At 46.7% G+C, this 15,027-nt stretch overlaps 2 protein-coding genes across 2 annotated transcripts; both read right to left on the bottom strand.

Annotated features, from left to right (window-relative positions):
- Window positions 1–4,270: 4,270 nt before the first annotated feature.
- Window positions 4,271–5,213, bottom strand: LOC125547706 (protein NEGATIVE REGULATOR OF RESISTANCE-like). Its single transcript, XM_048711507.1, has one exon. It carries the CDS (start codon window positions 5,000–5,002, stop codon window positions 4,616–4,618), a length of 387 nt encoding a protein of 128 aa, XP_048567464.1. The 5' UTR covers window positions 5,003–5,213; the 3' UTR covers window positions 4,271–4,615.
- Window positions 5,214–13,387: 8,174 nt separating this feature from the next.
- Window positions 13,388–14,410, bottom strand: LOC125546516 (protein MAIN-LIKE 2-like; the record flags this gene model as incomplete). The annotated part of the gene is made up of 3 exons (XM_048710750.1): window positions 13,885–14,410; window positions 13,542–13,802; window positions 13,388–13,459 (listed from the first exon to the last, which is right to left on the bottom strand). Coding segments are annotated over exons 1-3 (753 nt in total), but the record flags the coding sequence as incomplete, so codon positions are not given.
- Between the last annotated feature and the right edge of the window lie 617 nt (window positions 14,411–15,027).

Genomic DNA, 15,027 nt, shown 5'->3' with positions numbered 1-15,027 from the left:
AAGCAGAAAAGCCGTTCTGGGCTTCTTTTTCTAGTGTGATGAGGCCGTTGTTGTTAGAAAATTAGGGTTTGTGGACTACCCCTATTTCTCCATGCTTATCCGTGGTGTCGCTGAGAATTCGCATATCTGAGACTAGGGGATAGAGACCTTCTTGTACTGTATTTTCAAAGAATCCACCTCTTATACAGAGAAGATTCCTAGTTGTTACAACTAGTTTCCGAGATAGAGTCTAGATCAAATTACCAACCACGATCATATTTGTCTTTTAACGAATTCTACCCGTAATGTCCCTGGAGCACACGTTTGTGAGCAATGCGCCATAATAGAGTGTAAATTCCTCTAGTTACGTAGATCAACATTAGGACTGTAATCTAACTATACGATCTAGCTCCTTCCAATTATCAGTGTACCCGGGTAGTCTTTTCAATATAAATAGTATATTGTATTCCATTGACAACCGACCAACTTCCTTAAGCATATATTATTTAATTATATTACAGCAAATAACAGTTTCATGCTAAACATGTAAAGCAATTCCATAATAAGGTATTCCAAATATTAGTATTTCCTAGTAATTTAAATATAGTTGCAGGACATATAATTCCAATAGTTGTATGGCTATAGTTTGCTTGTATACAGAACCACGAGGCGCTGCCGGTGGTTGTTTAGTCCCACCTCGGCCGGCCGGGCACAAGCAATTGGATAGAGAGGCTCTATATGAGCGCACGATGATGGGTGCTAGGCACAGAATTCAGATTCTTTTGACATATTTGGTAAATACAGTGTAAACCGAATACCAAACCAAAATATCGGTTAACCGAATTTTTGGTCAGCTGGTTAACCGAATTTTTGGTCAGCTATTTAGAACTGACAAGTCGTATGTCTCTGATATGTTTGCTCTTTTGCTACTCCTTGTGTTGATTACCATCCAACATCATCCTTGTATCAAAGTATGCATGTCAAACTTATTCCTAATGTACAGTTAAATGTTTTTCATGAATCCACTCTTTCTTGTCATCATTTTTCTATGCAGACATCTCCTACAATCGGGTTTAAGAAGATGAAAATTCATTATAATTTATTATTGAAAGATACTTCTGACCTCATACTATACAGAAGCATCCAATTTTTGCAAGCCATTTTACTTTATGCAACACTTTAGACGGTATATGGCTTAATATATGTATTCCTTGTTTGAGTAAACCAAAGACTTGTAAAATCTGGCTTGTGCATCTCTTTATATGCTCATAATTGATTACTTGAAATAAAAGCCCAAGAAATCTTATTCAACTTGGCATTATTGACTCATTTCTTCTGGAGTTATAACTTTAATTATTTTTTAGTTCTCAACACTTTTTTAAGATTTTCAGGAAGGACTTGAAATGGTGCCCTATATTTAGCAAGCTAAAACGGTGTTACTCAATGAATGGTGTCTAACTGCAAACTTCACTGGACTACTTCACTTTCTTTAGCACTGACCAAATCTAGAAAAGCTCACCCTTCAACTTCCATATCACAAGGTATATGTTTTTTCATATGTGATAGCTTTGTATTTGAAGGTACCATGTACAGCTGATTCATTTGTGTAAAAATGTCATGTTTGTGACGGCATTTTGACATTGACTCAAGTGAAAGCTACAACCCGACGGAATATTTCTTGGACTCGAAGCATCTCAAGGTAGTTGAAATCCATTGTCATAAAGAAGAGGAAAGGATTTGTCATGTTTTGAAGATCCTTAGTACTCATGGAGTAACTCCTGCGCAAATTAACATCAAAAACATGATTTTAGGCCTTCTTCCTGTAAGTAAATATTACTGCAATTCGCCAATGTTTGTGTGGTCTGCATGTAAACTCTTAGTACAAGAATAAAACTATTCTCGAAAAATAAACCTTAAAACATATTTAAATTTCAAAATTAGACATTGAACTATTTGGTATTTTTAGAAATGAAAAATGTCTATTAGGATGTTACATCATATCCAGCTTACATTTTTTCACTGAAAACGTGATTAGGTGAAATGAAGTGAAAATGTAAATTGAGTAAATAAAGAAGGAGAGGTATTCCTAACAATTTAGTTCCTTTGAGGGGCTGGGGGAATGGTTTCCCTTCATATAATACCCGTTCCTGGTTATTCAAGCTTCCATTTCCTTGAATTAATCTTCGCAGCATGACATTGTTGTGTTTTGCCCTGTCTCTATTCCATTCATATGAAGTATGAACTCCTGTCGAGATGCAATGTTGCACCAATGCCTATTTGTTGAACTCGTTGTTAGGCCTCAATTGGTTTACCTTTTGAAGACCTTTGATCTATTTATATGTGTTCAGCAACCTGTGTATCTAGTTGAGATACCCGTTCTGTTATATCACTAGCTATATAAGTAGTTCAACACTTCCGGTTTTTTACCATTATAATGCCAATGTCACAATTAGTCCACTCAATTTTGACATTTTTCTGTTAAAAATGATTAATTCATGCTATGTCACTGGCCGTGGCTTTTCCAGTATAGTGCGTGCGTCACGTGGTCCTGCCTCTCTTGTTGAACCCCGCCACGCGTCTGTCATCGCCAGCCCTACGTGGAGATATACACCATGACAGGAGGAGTAATAATTATTCTTTTTTTGCAAAAACGAGTAGTAATTCCCTTATTTAAAAGGAAAAAAAATCTCCAAAACCCTACCTTTTTTAGTTGTAATTATTCAAAAGAAAAATAAACTATTCTTGTGGAAAGTAAATGAAAATGAATAAATAATTTAGGACTCCAAATCCCAGACTTGGGCCCCGGTTGGAATCCAGGAAATCAAAATGCAGCAATAGAAAAACGCAGAAACTAAGGTGCCATGTATCCTGCATTCCTACAAGAACTAAAGTCACAGGAAAACAACAAAAATGTCGTCTGGATGGCACACAAGAAAATCACAGGAAGTGTCACGATAACTGCCACACGTGTGGTGTATCGGATAGTTGTGCCACACGCCTCGTGTGGCATGGACAGCAACCAGCCCACACACCTACGTATGGGCAAAATAACTAATGCCTACACACATCTTTTTTCCCCTCCTGAACCCTCTCACACGCGTGCGTGTAGGCGAAGTTGATAACGCCCACACGCCCGTATGTCAGGCCTCGTACCCTTCTGGTCCCGCACGCGACGCGTGACGCCCACCGCGCGCCCGCAGTTGCCATGGTCCAGACCCTCGTCCATGTTCGTTTATCTGCAGTTGCCATGTCGCTGAACTACGATTGCCATGTCGGACAACTGCAGTTGCCATGGTTGCTCAACTGCAGTTGCCATGTATGGTCTGATCTAATGTAGTTGCCATGATTTCATAACTTTAGGAGTTGCCACATACTAACACTAGGCAGTTGAGAGAGTTGCCATGTGCTCACAAGCATGTTAGGGCAGTTGCCATGTAAAAAGGAAGAGTTGCCATCTGCTTACGTGCATGTTAGGGCAGTTGTCATGTACGTACATGTTGGGGCAGTTGCCATGTACCATGCAAAAACACATGGCAACTCGGTAAAAGACAGTTGCCATCTGCTTACGTGCACACTAGGCAGTTGCCGTGTACCCTGCAAAAACACATGGCAACTCGGGTAAAAAAAGAGAGTTGCCACCTGCTTCTAAAGCACACTAGAGGCAGTTGCCATGTGCGCTGCAAAAACACATGACAACTCGGGTAAAAAAAAAGAGTTGCCACCTGCTTATAAAGCACACTAGAGGCAGTTGCCATGTGCGCTGCAAAAACACATGGTAACTAGCAGCTTATGTGTGGGAGAGGAGACGGGCGTGTGGGCGAGATGGCAAATGCCCACACACCAGCCCTTGTGCGTGACTGAAAACTGATGTGTGGGTGAACTGCTAAACGCTCACACACTGGCCCCTCCGTGTGGTAAAACGGATGTGTGGGCGAACTATGTCACACACCACACACACGCCTTGTCCTACGTGGCACAGAAAATCAGCCAGATTGTGTCAAGATTCGTGCATATAGTACTGGACGGTGATGAATACGTGTGGTCGAGATGGTCAATGCCCACACGTGTGGGCGTTAACATTTCTGAAATTCTATGGAATAGCCCATTCCATAGGAATTTCGAAATAATGCAAGATAGCAATTCCTTTGTTCCAAATTGCACCAAAAGGAAAATTTCCTACATGGATCCTGTTCTCCAAAATTTCTATGCCTTTACTTTGTTCTAGACGTGGCCTTGGCAGTAGCAGAGCTGTGGTTAAAGCTGTAAGTTAGAATTCCTTGGAAGTCAAGCAGGCACTAATAATGAAGCAATGTTAGTAGAATACAGCAGTCTCAATGGACTCTTGTGACAGGTCTCCCTTGTTCACACAAGCAAGACAGCGAGAGGCATCACGTACAAACGTACGCGGCCAAGAAAGAGAGTACTCGTACAACTACAGTGCTACGTAGTATAGTAACGTTCGTTTAAACATACCGAATTACCACCGGTAAAGTAAATTAACAGATGAAGATGATCAGTTTGCTAAAAAAGCACCGGCCGGCCGGGCGGTGGGTGGTACAGAGGAGAGGAGAGTATCGTCGCCGGCCAGCTCGCCCACGTCTGTCCGTCCGTCCCAGGGCTCGTCGTCCTCGCGCCTCTACGAGGGGGTGACCTCCGGCTCCGGCTCGGCGTTGAGGTCGAGGCCGCGGGGGACGGGCCGCCGCGGCGGCGTGGCGTTCTCGGCGACGCGCTCGTCTGCGGGCAGTTGCTGCTGCGGGGCAGGCGGCGGTGTCGGGGCGGGCGGCGCGAAGTCCTCCCAGGAGAAGCTGGGGCACCAGGCCGGCGCGCGCGGGGCCGGAGCCGGGGCGCGGGCCCTGGCGGCGGCGACCCCGCCCGAGGCGAGCCGGCGGGAGGCGTCCCGCATGCGGCGGAGTATGGCGTAGAACTCCTCGACCTCGGTGTCGGACACGTCGTCGACGCCGACGGGGGCCGGGGCTTCAGCGGACGAGCGCTTGCGCTTGGCCGTGCCGCTCGCCGCGTCCATGGTCACCACTCACCTTCGCCGGGCAGCCGTTACAGCTTGCTTGCCTCTCCTTGGTGCGTGGCGTGAGGGGTGGGCGAGTTTATGTCTGGACTCCGGACTCTGGACGAGCGAGTGCGCCGGAAGAAAAGAAGCCACGTAAACCTACTGCTCACGAGAACGCCTTGCACGTGCACCAGTAGTAACTACTGCAGGTGGAAAGCACGGCGGCCAAATGAAGTTTCGTGGCGATGAGTACAAGCTACTCCTACAACTACAAGGACTCGTGCTGGTCTGGCCTGCAACGGGAAAAGGTCGGCCTAGCTACACGTACGGCAGAAATCACATATTTGATCTGAGGTCCAAGTCAAATCACAAACTGATCTTGTTTTAAAAAAATTTCACTCTACTGACCCTTTTGTGTGGCGCCCGACAGCTGGGCGCCACACACTACTATGCAACGCCTTTCTCTTGGGCGTCGCACCTCGTGCCAGCGTGGCAGCCCTGGTCCAATTGCGGCCCCACAGACAGCACTGCAGCGCCTCAGACTTAGGCGCCACACTTGTAATGTGCAGCGCCTAGCTCTTGGGCGCTGCACAGTCTGTGTTCCACTTAGGCTGGCCCCACCCTCTCCCCCATCCCACCCCCACCCCACACACCCCACCCCACACAAACCCTTAGCCTTGCGCCCCTCCTCTCTTCCCTTCTCAAATCTTGCAAATCCGAAGTATTTGACCGTGGATTTCGAAGCCAACCCCTCCCTTAAGGTAATCTCCTTCGATCCCCTTGTTTTCATCCATAGGAATTGCCACATTTGCTCAAATATTGCTACTTTGGGGAAACCCTAGTTTTGGCTTGGATTTGCAAATTTGTATTGAATCATGTTATGTTTCTTTGCTAATTTGGGTTGGTTAGGCTTTCATAATATGCTAGGGTTAGAGTTATGTGTGTTTGATGTTGGTGTTAGGGTTATGCTATGGTTAGGGTTGTGGTTATTGTTAAGTGGGGGTTAGGGTTATTAATTCATATATATGTTATGGCATATGTATTTTGTGCAAATATTTTTTGTTAAGTACTTACTTGGTATATGTGTGTTTTTTATTATTGTAGGGATGGGGAGAACATGTGTTTATGTTCATCATGTGGATAAAGAGGCCTTTTTGAAAGGCAATGTTGAGCCGGACCCGGATGAGCTTGACATGGTGTTTGAGAGTAGTCCAAGCTATGCGGAGCTCTTGGACCAAGTGAGGAAGGATTTGAATTGGATGGACCCAAGTGACGTGTTGAGTTCGTGGGAAGGCATAATGTTGGTTTTGGAATGCACATCCGTCGGAAGACAATGCGTGTGAACTCCGAGCAACGTTGGGTTGCATACAAGGAGACGGCTGCCGAATCTCTAGACAAGGCTCTTGAGTTATTTGCCTCCAAGAAGGTTGAGTCTACTTTGAATTTGGACTTGAACCAGAACCCCTCCCCGTTGGTTGCTAGCACTCCACCACCCATGAACCAAGATCAAATGAGTGAACCTCATTTCACGCAACAAGATTGGCCAACATTGAGCCCGACTCCAAACAACCAAAATGAAGGTTTTGAAGAGGAGAATGATGAGTACGAGGAGGTGACAACGAAGTTGATCTCCATGACAACAATGTGGGTGATCTCGACCAATATCATGTGCAAAAGACAATGGACCAATCCATCCCTTTTTCCCGTGCATATGCATCGGACTCGGATGACGATGGTCCCGATGAAGAAGTTGATGAGGAGGGGTTCACACCGAAGGAGGCCCAAGCATTCAAGAAGGTATTCGGGCGGGATCACAAGACACCATTGTTCAAGGATCTTAGTCTCGCGAATGAAGCCGTTGTGGATGGTGGCAAATGCATATCTCTTGGAGCTAGGCCAAGTTCTCACCGTGATTTGGAAGACGGCAAGAACGGGATATATCCCGGTTGTGAGTTTCAATCCTTCTTGGAATTGAAGATGTGGCTCGACAACTACTCGGCTACGCATTATCGTCCACATAAAGTGGCCAACTCGGATGTCAATGTGCGTTACACGGTCAAATGTGAAGTGCCAAGTTGTCCATGGATTGTGCGTGCAAGGCCATGGAAAGGAGGTCCCACTTGGCGCATAGTGAGTTGTCTACCAAATCACATGTGCCGGCACAAGAATGTGGATGGCAAGCTTGTGCACCAACAACACAGACAACTCACGCCCGAGTTCATCGCTTATAGGCTTTCCAACCAAATATCCACACTTCCAACAATGAGCATCAAGAGTGTCATTGACTTTGTGAAAGCCATCTTTCATTACAAGGTGAAGTACGGCAAGGCATGGAAGGCAAAGCAAGCCGCATTCAAGATGTTGTATGGCAATTGGGAGGAAGCATACAACCGACTCCCTAGGTTGTTGTTAGCTATGGCCACTACAAACCCAAGCATGGTTCACGTGGTTGAGCCTCATGGGCACCAAACATTGATTCACAACGGGAGGATCGTCCGAGTATTTGGCCGTGCATTTTGGGCCTTTGAGCAATGCATGAGGGCTTTTGAGCATTGTCGGCCCGTCATCGCCATTGATGGCACGTTCTTGACCGGACAATGCAAGGGCACTTTATTGGTTGCAATAGCAAGTGATGCCAATAACCGGGTGTTGCCTTTGGCTTTTGCTTTGGTTGAGGTGGAGAACAATGATAACTGGGAGTGGTTCTTGCGTCAATTGAGAACAAGGGTATTACCGGCTGAAAGGGAAATTTGTGTCATATCGGATCACCATCTAGGAATTCTCAATGCGGTGGTGGTTGACATTCTCAGACATAGAAAGTTGCACCATCGATGGTGCATTAGGCACTTTTGTGCAAACTTCTATAGGGCATGTGGTATCAAGGAGTTGGCCGATGATCTTCAAGATTGTTGTCTCGCTTTCACCAACAAGCGGTTTGCCACATTGTTCAATGCATTGCTCAGACACAAGAAACTTGACCCCGGTGGTCATGAATTTCTCAGTAAGAACATTGTCGAAAGGAATATGTGGGCACGTGCTTTCGATGAAGATGGCCGGAGGTACGGTCAAATGACAAGCAATATGGCAGAATGCTTCAATAAGGTGCTCAAGGGTGTACGTGCATTACCCGTGACGGCAATAGTTCAATACACATTTGACAAGATGAATGGATACTTTTTGAAGTATTCAATGGAGACGGATAAGCAGATTGCTGGTGAGAACAAGGATAAGCACAAGTACTATTTCCCGCCAAAGGTTGAAGAATGGTTGGACTTTCAATCACGAAAGGCAAACTCCCAAGAAGCTGTACTATATGACGACAACGAGTGGAAGTATGAGGTGAAAGAGCCTGGAGGAACCACAAATGATGGCTACCAACACGGAGGCCGTGCTTTCAAGGTCTCCCTAACACAGTGTGATTGCAGCTGCATGAGGCCATCGTTGCTTCATCTCCCATGCTCGCACTTGTTAAATGCAGCCCGTGTTAGGAATGTGGATGTCAATCACCCTCTTACCGTGAGGGAGTCCGAGTTCTCAATCATGATGGTAAAGAATACATGGGCTCCCCGGTTTCAGCCATACTTGGACCAATCACAATGGCCGGAGTATCATGGAGTTCAACTATGGCCGGACCCGGAATTGAAGGTCGTTAGACGGGGAAGACGTAAGACAAAGCGTCTTAGAGGTGACATGGACGGATGGGGCCGTGGTGGCGGTGGAGAATACGGCACCGGCCAATTCCAAGAGCCTCGTGAGCAATCCCGTTGTGGGGACTGCAGTCATGGGGGACACAACACAAGAACTTGTCCCAAATCAAGAAAAAGATCAAAGAAAAATGATGCAAGCACAAGCCAAGCAAATGATAGCCAACCAAGTCAACCAAGGAGTAGCCAACCAAGTCAAACAAGCCAGCGAGGCACTAGGCAACAAAGAGGTCGTGGTGGTGGTAGAGGCCGTTGTGGTGGTAGAGGCCGTGGTGATGGCCTAGGCCGTGGGGATGGTCTTGGACGTGGTGAAGGCCTAGGCCGTGGTGATGGTCTAGGCCGTGGTGGTGGTGGTAGAGGCCGTGGTGAAGGCCTAGGCCGTGGTGATGGTCTTGGCCGTGGTGAAGGCCAAGGTCGTGGTGATGGTCTTGGCCGTGGTGGTGGCAGAGGCCGTGGTGGTGGTCTAGGCCGTGGTGGCGGTAGAGGCCATGGTGGCGGTAGAGGCCGTGGTGGTGGTCTAGGCCATGGTGGTGGTAGAGGCAGTGGTGGTGATCTTGGCCTTGGCGGCGGCCGTGGTGGAGGAATGTTCACTTGGCTCAATGGACCATTGCCGTATGTGACTTACTATGATCTTGTTCTTTTGGCTCAATGCTTGTGTTGTCATTTTGCATTGTGTGACTAACTATTATATTGACATTTTCATAGGTATGGAAACAATGAAGGGGGTGGAGGACACGGAGGCGAAAGGTGAGCTCCCTTGGTGGTCGGAGGAGGGAGAAGAAGAAGAAGAAGAAGAAGAAGAAGAAGAAGAAGAGAGGAAGAAGAAGGGACAAGGACCATGACCTTTTCTATGAACCAAAATGTGTGCTACTATGTGATATGAGACGTAAATGACTATGTCTTTCTGGCTAAATGTTTGTGTATGACTATGTGATTGGACAACTCTATTGCTATGTGTGTATGAGTATGTGATTTGGACTACTACATGTGATTTGGATATGATTATGTGCCATCTATGTGAATCACAAAACATAAAAATCACTTTGTATATGAAAACAGCAGATAGTGCAGCGCCTAAGGCCGAGGCGCTGCACATTATAGTGCAGCGCCCCTTCCTTAGGCGCTGCAGACTGACTTAGCAAATTTTCGGGTGCAAAAGCTTCTGGAACGCTTCTGTTGCTCTCTGGACTGGGATGTCCAGCCGTGCAGCGCCTAAGGGAGAGGCGCCACACACCATAGTGCAGCGCCTCTCCCTTAGGCGCTGCACTTCTGGACATCCCAGTCCAGAGAGCAACAGAAGCGTTCCAGGAGATTTTGCACCCAAAAATTTGCTAAGTCAGTCTGCAACGCCTAAGGGAGGGGCGCTGCACTGTAATGTGCAGCACCTCACGCCTGGGCGCTGCACAGTACAGAGCAGCGCCTATCCCTTGGGCGTTGTACACTCACTAAGCATTTTTTTGGGCAAAAAACATACTGGAATCTTTTGTTGCTCTCTGGACTGGGATGTCCAGAAGTGCAGCGCCTAAAGAGTAGGCGCTGCACTATGGTGTGTGGCGCCTCTCCCTTAGGCGCTGCACGGCTGGACATCTATTTGCTGCACTCACCCCCTCCCCCCCCCCCCCCCCCCCCCCCCCCCCCCCCCCCCCCAAACCCGAAGCTCAGTGCCTCCCCTCTGCCCTCCTCTCTCCCCTTCTCAAATCCTCCTCAGATCCGGAGTATTTGACCGTGGATTTCGAAGCCAAACCCTCCCTTAAGGTAATCTCCTCCGTTCCCCTCGTTTTCATCCATAGGAATTGTCACATTTGCTCAAATCTTGCTACTTTGGGGAAACCCTAGTTTTGGCTTGGATTTGCAAATATTTGTTGAATGATGTTAAGTTTCTTTGCTAATTTGGGTTGGTTAGGCTTTCATGGTATGCTAGGGTTAGGGGTATGTGTGTTTGATGTTGGTGTTAGGGTTATGCTATGGTTAGGATTGTGTTATTGTTAAGTGGGGGTTAGGGTTAACCAAGAATTATCGGTTTTGTAGGCATGGCTTCATCCGGTTCCATGGTGAGGCCACCGTGTGCTAACCAAGAAGACATGCCGAACAAGTGGGAGGACGCATCTTTAGACAAGGTGAAGGAGAAAGATGCCAACATCCCGCCATGTTGGTGTGGAGATGTTTGCAAGGTGAAGGTATCCACCGACCGAAATAAATCATGGACGGAAGGGCGGAGATATTTTGTATGCCCGAACTATGCTTATGATCATGCACTTCCAACTAACGCCTATGACCAACCACCGGTAAGCTCAAGAAGTAAAATGTTACTATCAAATGTGTGTCAACACTAACAAAATTTTTGTATGCAGTCACCGCCTCCTCTATGCAAGTACTTCACGTGGATAGATCTTGAAGTGCCAGAAGATGTCAAAAAGGACCAATACCAAGATTGTCTTAGGCGGCAACGGCGGTTCGAAGAATCGTTTCGAAGAGGCTTGGAGGAAGAGCGTCGTCAGAAGGAGAGGATGGAGCCGAAGAAACGAGACGAGGAGAGGGCACGCCAAGCGAAACTTGCTCGTGAGGAGGAGAGGGCAAGAAAGCTTGCAAAGGCTCGCGAGGCGCAAGAGGAGGACTTGGCCCGTGACAAGAAGGGGAAATGGCCTCGCTCTACTCAGTAGGGACTTCGGTTCGGTGCACTCATCGTGAACTTGTGAGGGCATGTAAGATGTTGGTGAACTATTTTCTAGGGCAAGCTGCCATTTGTCATTTGTAATGAATGTGTCGTGAACCATGTCGTAGTTCGAATTGTCTTAAGTTATGAACTCGTCGGCATAAAACTTTTGTTTGTTCAAATTGTTGTGATGATGCAGTCATTGTAAGTATTATGATGTTCCGGTGAAATGAATGTACTGTCAACTCTATTTTTGCAGTAAACAACCGTGCAACGCCCAGAACAAAGGCGCTGCACTATAACTTGGTAATTTTCGTGGATCGTCAGTGCTCAAAGCCTTCTGTGGCCCTATGGGCAGCCATGGCCAGTTAAGCAGCGCCTGTGGGACGGGCTCTGCACTGTGAGGTGCAGCGCCTAGGCTTTGGGCGCTGCATAGTACAGTGCAGCGCTTGACTGTCAGGCGCTGCAGTGCTGTTAACTACCAAACTGCAGAAACAGATTCCATTTTGGCAAATACAAATACTGAACAATTCAACTGAACAAAGACAACATCATTTAGGACAAATACCGAACAAAGACAACTAATAATTTGAACATCACATCTTTTAGGACAACACAAATACCACAATAGTAAGAGTTCACCAACATATAACATAACCCAACAAGTTCATCAACCTAACGAAACGGCTACAAGAGAGCACTTCCATAGTAACAAACACTAATGCCTTCCGCGCGTGTTCCTGGTGCCACGCCTGCAGGCAATCTTCTTCTTCCTGGATGGACGAGCCTCCTCTTCCTGCACTTCCTCCTCCGCCTCCGCCTCCGCCTCATGATCCAAGCTAGCCATCCACGAGGTCCCTACGACCACCTTTGGGTTGCCTCTGTTGTCAAAGTCGTTGGGCGTGTATCGGCGTCTGGGCTGCCTAGGCTTGAACACATATGGGGACCGAAGTTGAGCGTCCGCCAAAGTCATGTCATCATCAAGCTCATCACCCTATCACACAATCAAACAATATGGTGAAGACCGACGTCGTAATCAAGTGAGAATCACATCTAAAGGATTAGTCATACCTCTTGGGTGACCGCACCCTCATCATCCTGATAAGCATATGAGGAACTCACATCGTCCCTCTAATGGTGAGATGAGGGGTCTGATGGTGTACCAGACCTAGAGGCAGATGGTTCATCAATTTTGGGATCACGGCAACCGAGAAGATTCGATAACCGCCTTAACTTCCTGGCCTGACGCTGTAACATGAACAAGTGTGGAAGATATGAAACTCCGCAACATAGACTACCTCTCATAGTGAATGCGATTTGTACCTTGAGGAATGCTCGTAGTGGACCATCATAATTGCCTTTTCCAACCGGTGTTTCCTCCAGAATAGACTGCCTCTCATCAGCTGCTTTCTTGATCTCGGTGCGCTGCGGATGAGAAAGAATGAACACATTAGCCATTCAAACATGTGTAATACGGCCAACGGGAAAGTAAAGAAAAAACACTTTACCACATAGTTAATCACCGGAACAGCAGGGACTCCGTGCCCTACCCTGACATCTCTGTTGTACTTCCCCTTTGATAGATCCTCAAAGTTTACGGGTTCTTCAAGAATATCCTCATTATATGCCGGCGGGCATATCTCAACTCGAGTATTTTCAAGAAGCCATCGTATGTAGTTATCAAAAGCAAGTGGACTATGCTCACGAAGCTTGGCGCGTGCACTGCTACGAGCTTCCTCCACACAAAGCTGGAAGCGGGTAACATACGAAGCATGATGCTTGTCCCAGTCCTTTATCTTTCGCTGCCTTCTCCTGTCCAACCTGCATGGTACAAAACCAAACATTAGCAAAATCAAGGAGTGACGATGCTTAGTCAATACGGTTCATGTTGTCTTACCTATGAAGTGCTTTGTCCGTATCCACCCATTCCGGCGGGTGAGGCTGGAACAGACCAAACTAACGAGACACGCGATGTGGCAAATGAAACTCAACAGCCCAGTTGCATATCAGTGGGCACCGCATACGCCAAAGATCCCTATTCGGCAAGCACATCGGGTTGATGGTAAACTCCGGGGTGTACCCAAGTCTGTCATCGGCGCCATATGGCTGCCATTCCACCTATGAAATAGGGCAACAATGCAAAATTGGTGAATTTTTTTCAGGCAAACATGAGAAATGACTGAAGTAATGACCTCGTTACCTGCTCAGGCGTAATCGTGTCCAACTCAGCAACGTACTTCTGGTACATGAGATTGACATCGTTCGTCATCTCGGAAACCACATCCCACTTGTAAGCCCAAGTGGGGCGCCGTAATTCGTCATCTACATCTTCATACCAAGGATTAAACCTGACGCTCTTCGGGCGTCCAACAGGCAGACGCTCCCAGCTCCATACAGAAAGTAGAAGCATATTACCACCAATGCCTGCACTATCTGTGATCCTGCAACACGCATCGTCCAGCTGCATATGAAAGAAAAACAATGTTAACTTGACAGCAAGCTTGCATTGCTAATGAAGAAATGAGTTGATCACAAACAACTACCTGTCGGTACAAGTAGGCAAGAGTCGCTGAACCCCAGCTCCATTTGCTATCGAAGACGGTCAACGCCTTCAGCCACATCCATGGAGCGTTCTTGCCAGTGGAGTCAGGAAACAAAGTCCTCGACACAACATACCACATGTAGACACGAGCATGTGTCTGGATCACGTCATCAGTGGCATCCGGAGGGCACGTCGCAAAGTGAGTTTGAATCCACGTGAAAGCAGCTCCGGATGCTTTCCTTTCCTTCTTCTTCTTCTTCTCTTCTCCCTCCTCTACATCAGCCTCAGCCTCGGTAGGAGCCATACCGATAAGAGCAATCATCTGCTCGCGCCACCCATCAGAATCGGTGCTCATACAGAGAGGCATCCCGTCGATAGCAAGACCGGTGATCAACGAGACATCCTCGAGCGTCACGGTCATCTCCCCAGTCCGAAGATGGAAACTATGCGTCTCCGGCCTCCACCGATCAGCAAGAGCGGACACCAGTGGAGCGTTCAGATTCGGCGTGGACCGGCTGACCAACTGAATCCACGGGAAGTAGTCCTGCCTGCTTGATGTACGGTGTGTACCGCTCATCGTAAGGCATGGCAGGACCAGAGACCCCGTGATACCGAATCTTCAAAGGTTCAAGCTTCTGCAAAAAACAAGTAATGACAAATCTTAGGGCATGTAAATTTCAACTTAAGGCAAAATATTTAGATTACTCGTTATTACCATCTCCTTCTCGCGCATCATGTAGGCCCGGTGTTTCGTGTCGTAGACATCGTCGAGAAGCCAAACCATCCTTACAAAGTTCAAACAATAAACATATATGAGTTCATCTTCATCTCAAATATTGGTATACACTAAACATCTAAGATGTGTTCAATTACAAGAATCTCAACATCTCCTTCTCACACAATGAATATGTCATATGTGTTCAAATAAACTCAACATCTAATATTTCAAATAAAATCAACATCTAATATATATCTAAAAAAATGGATCATATATCTCTACAAAACTCAACATCTCATTGTTATCTATATAAATAGGCATCTCAATATATAAAAACAAAACAATCTAGGGTTTCACTAACAAGAACTATATATTGTGAACTAAGCAACAACACTACGGTACTACCACTATGACTAAACATCCTAA

Source organism: Triticum urartu, chromosome 3, assembly GCF_003073215.2.
Source record: "Triticum urartu cultivar G1812 chromosome 3, Tu2.1, whole genome shotgun sequence".
Lineage (NCBI taxonomy): Eukaryota > Viridiplantae > Streptophyta > Magnoliopsida > Poales > Poaceae > Triticum > Triticum urartu.
Note: the sequence above shows the minus strand (reverse complement) of the source record. Positions and strands in the feature narration are given on the sequence as shown.

Excerpts from the sequence above, each read along its gene's own strand:
- LOC125547706 (XM_048711507.1), bottom strand. The coding sequence starts at position 5,002 with ATGGACGCGGCGAGCGGCACGGCCAAGCGCAAGCGCTCGTCCGCTGAA.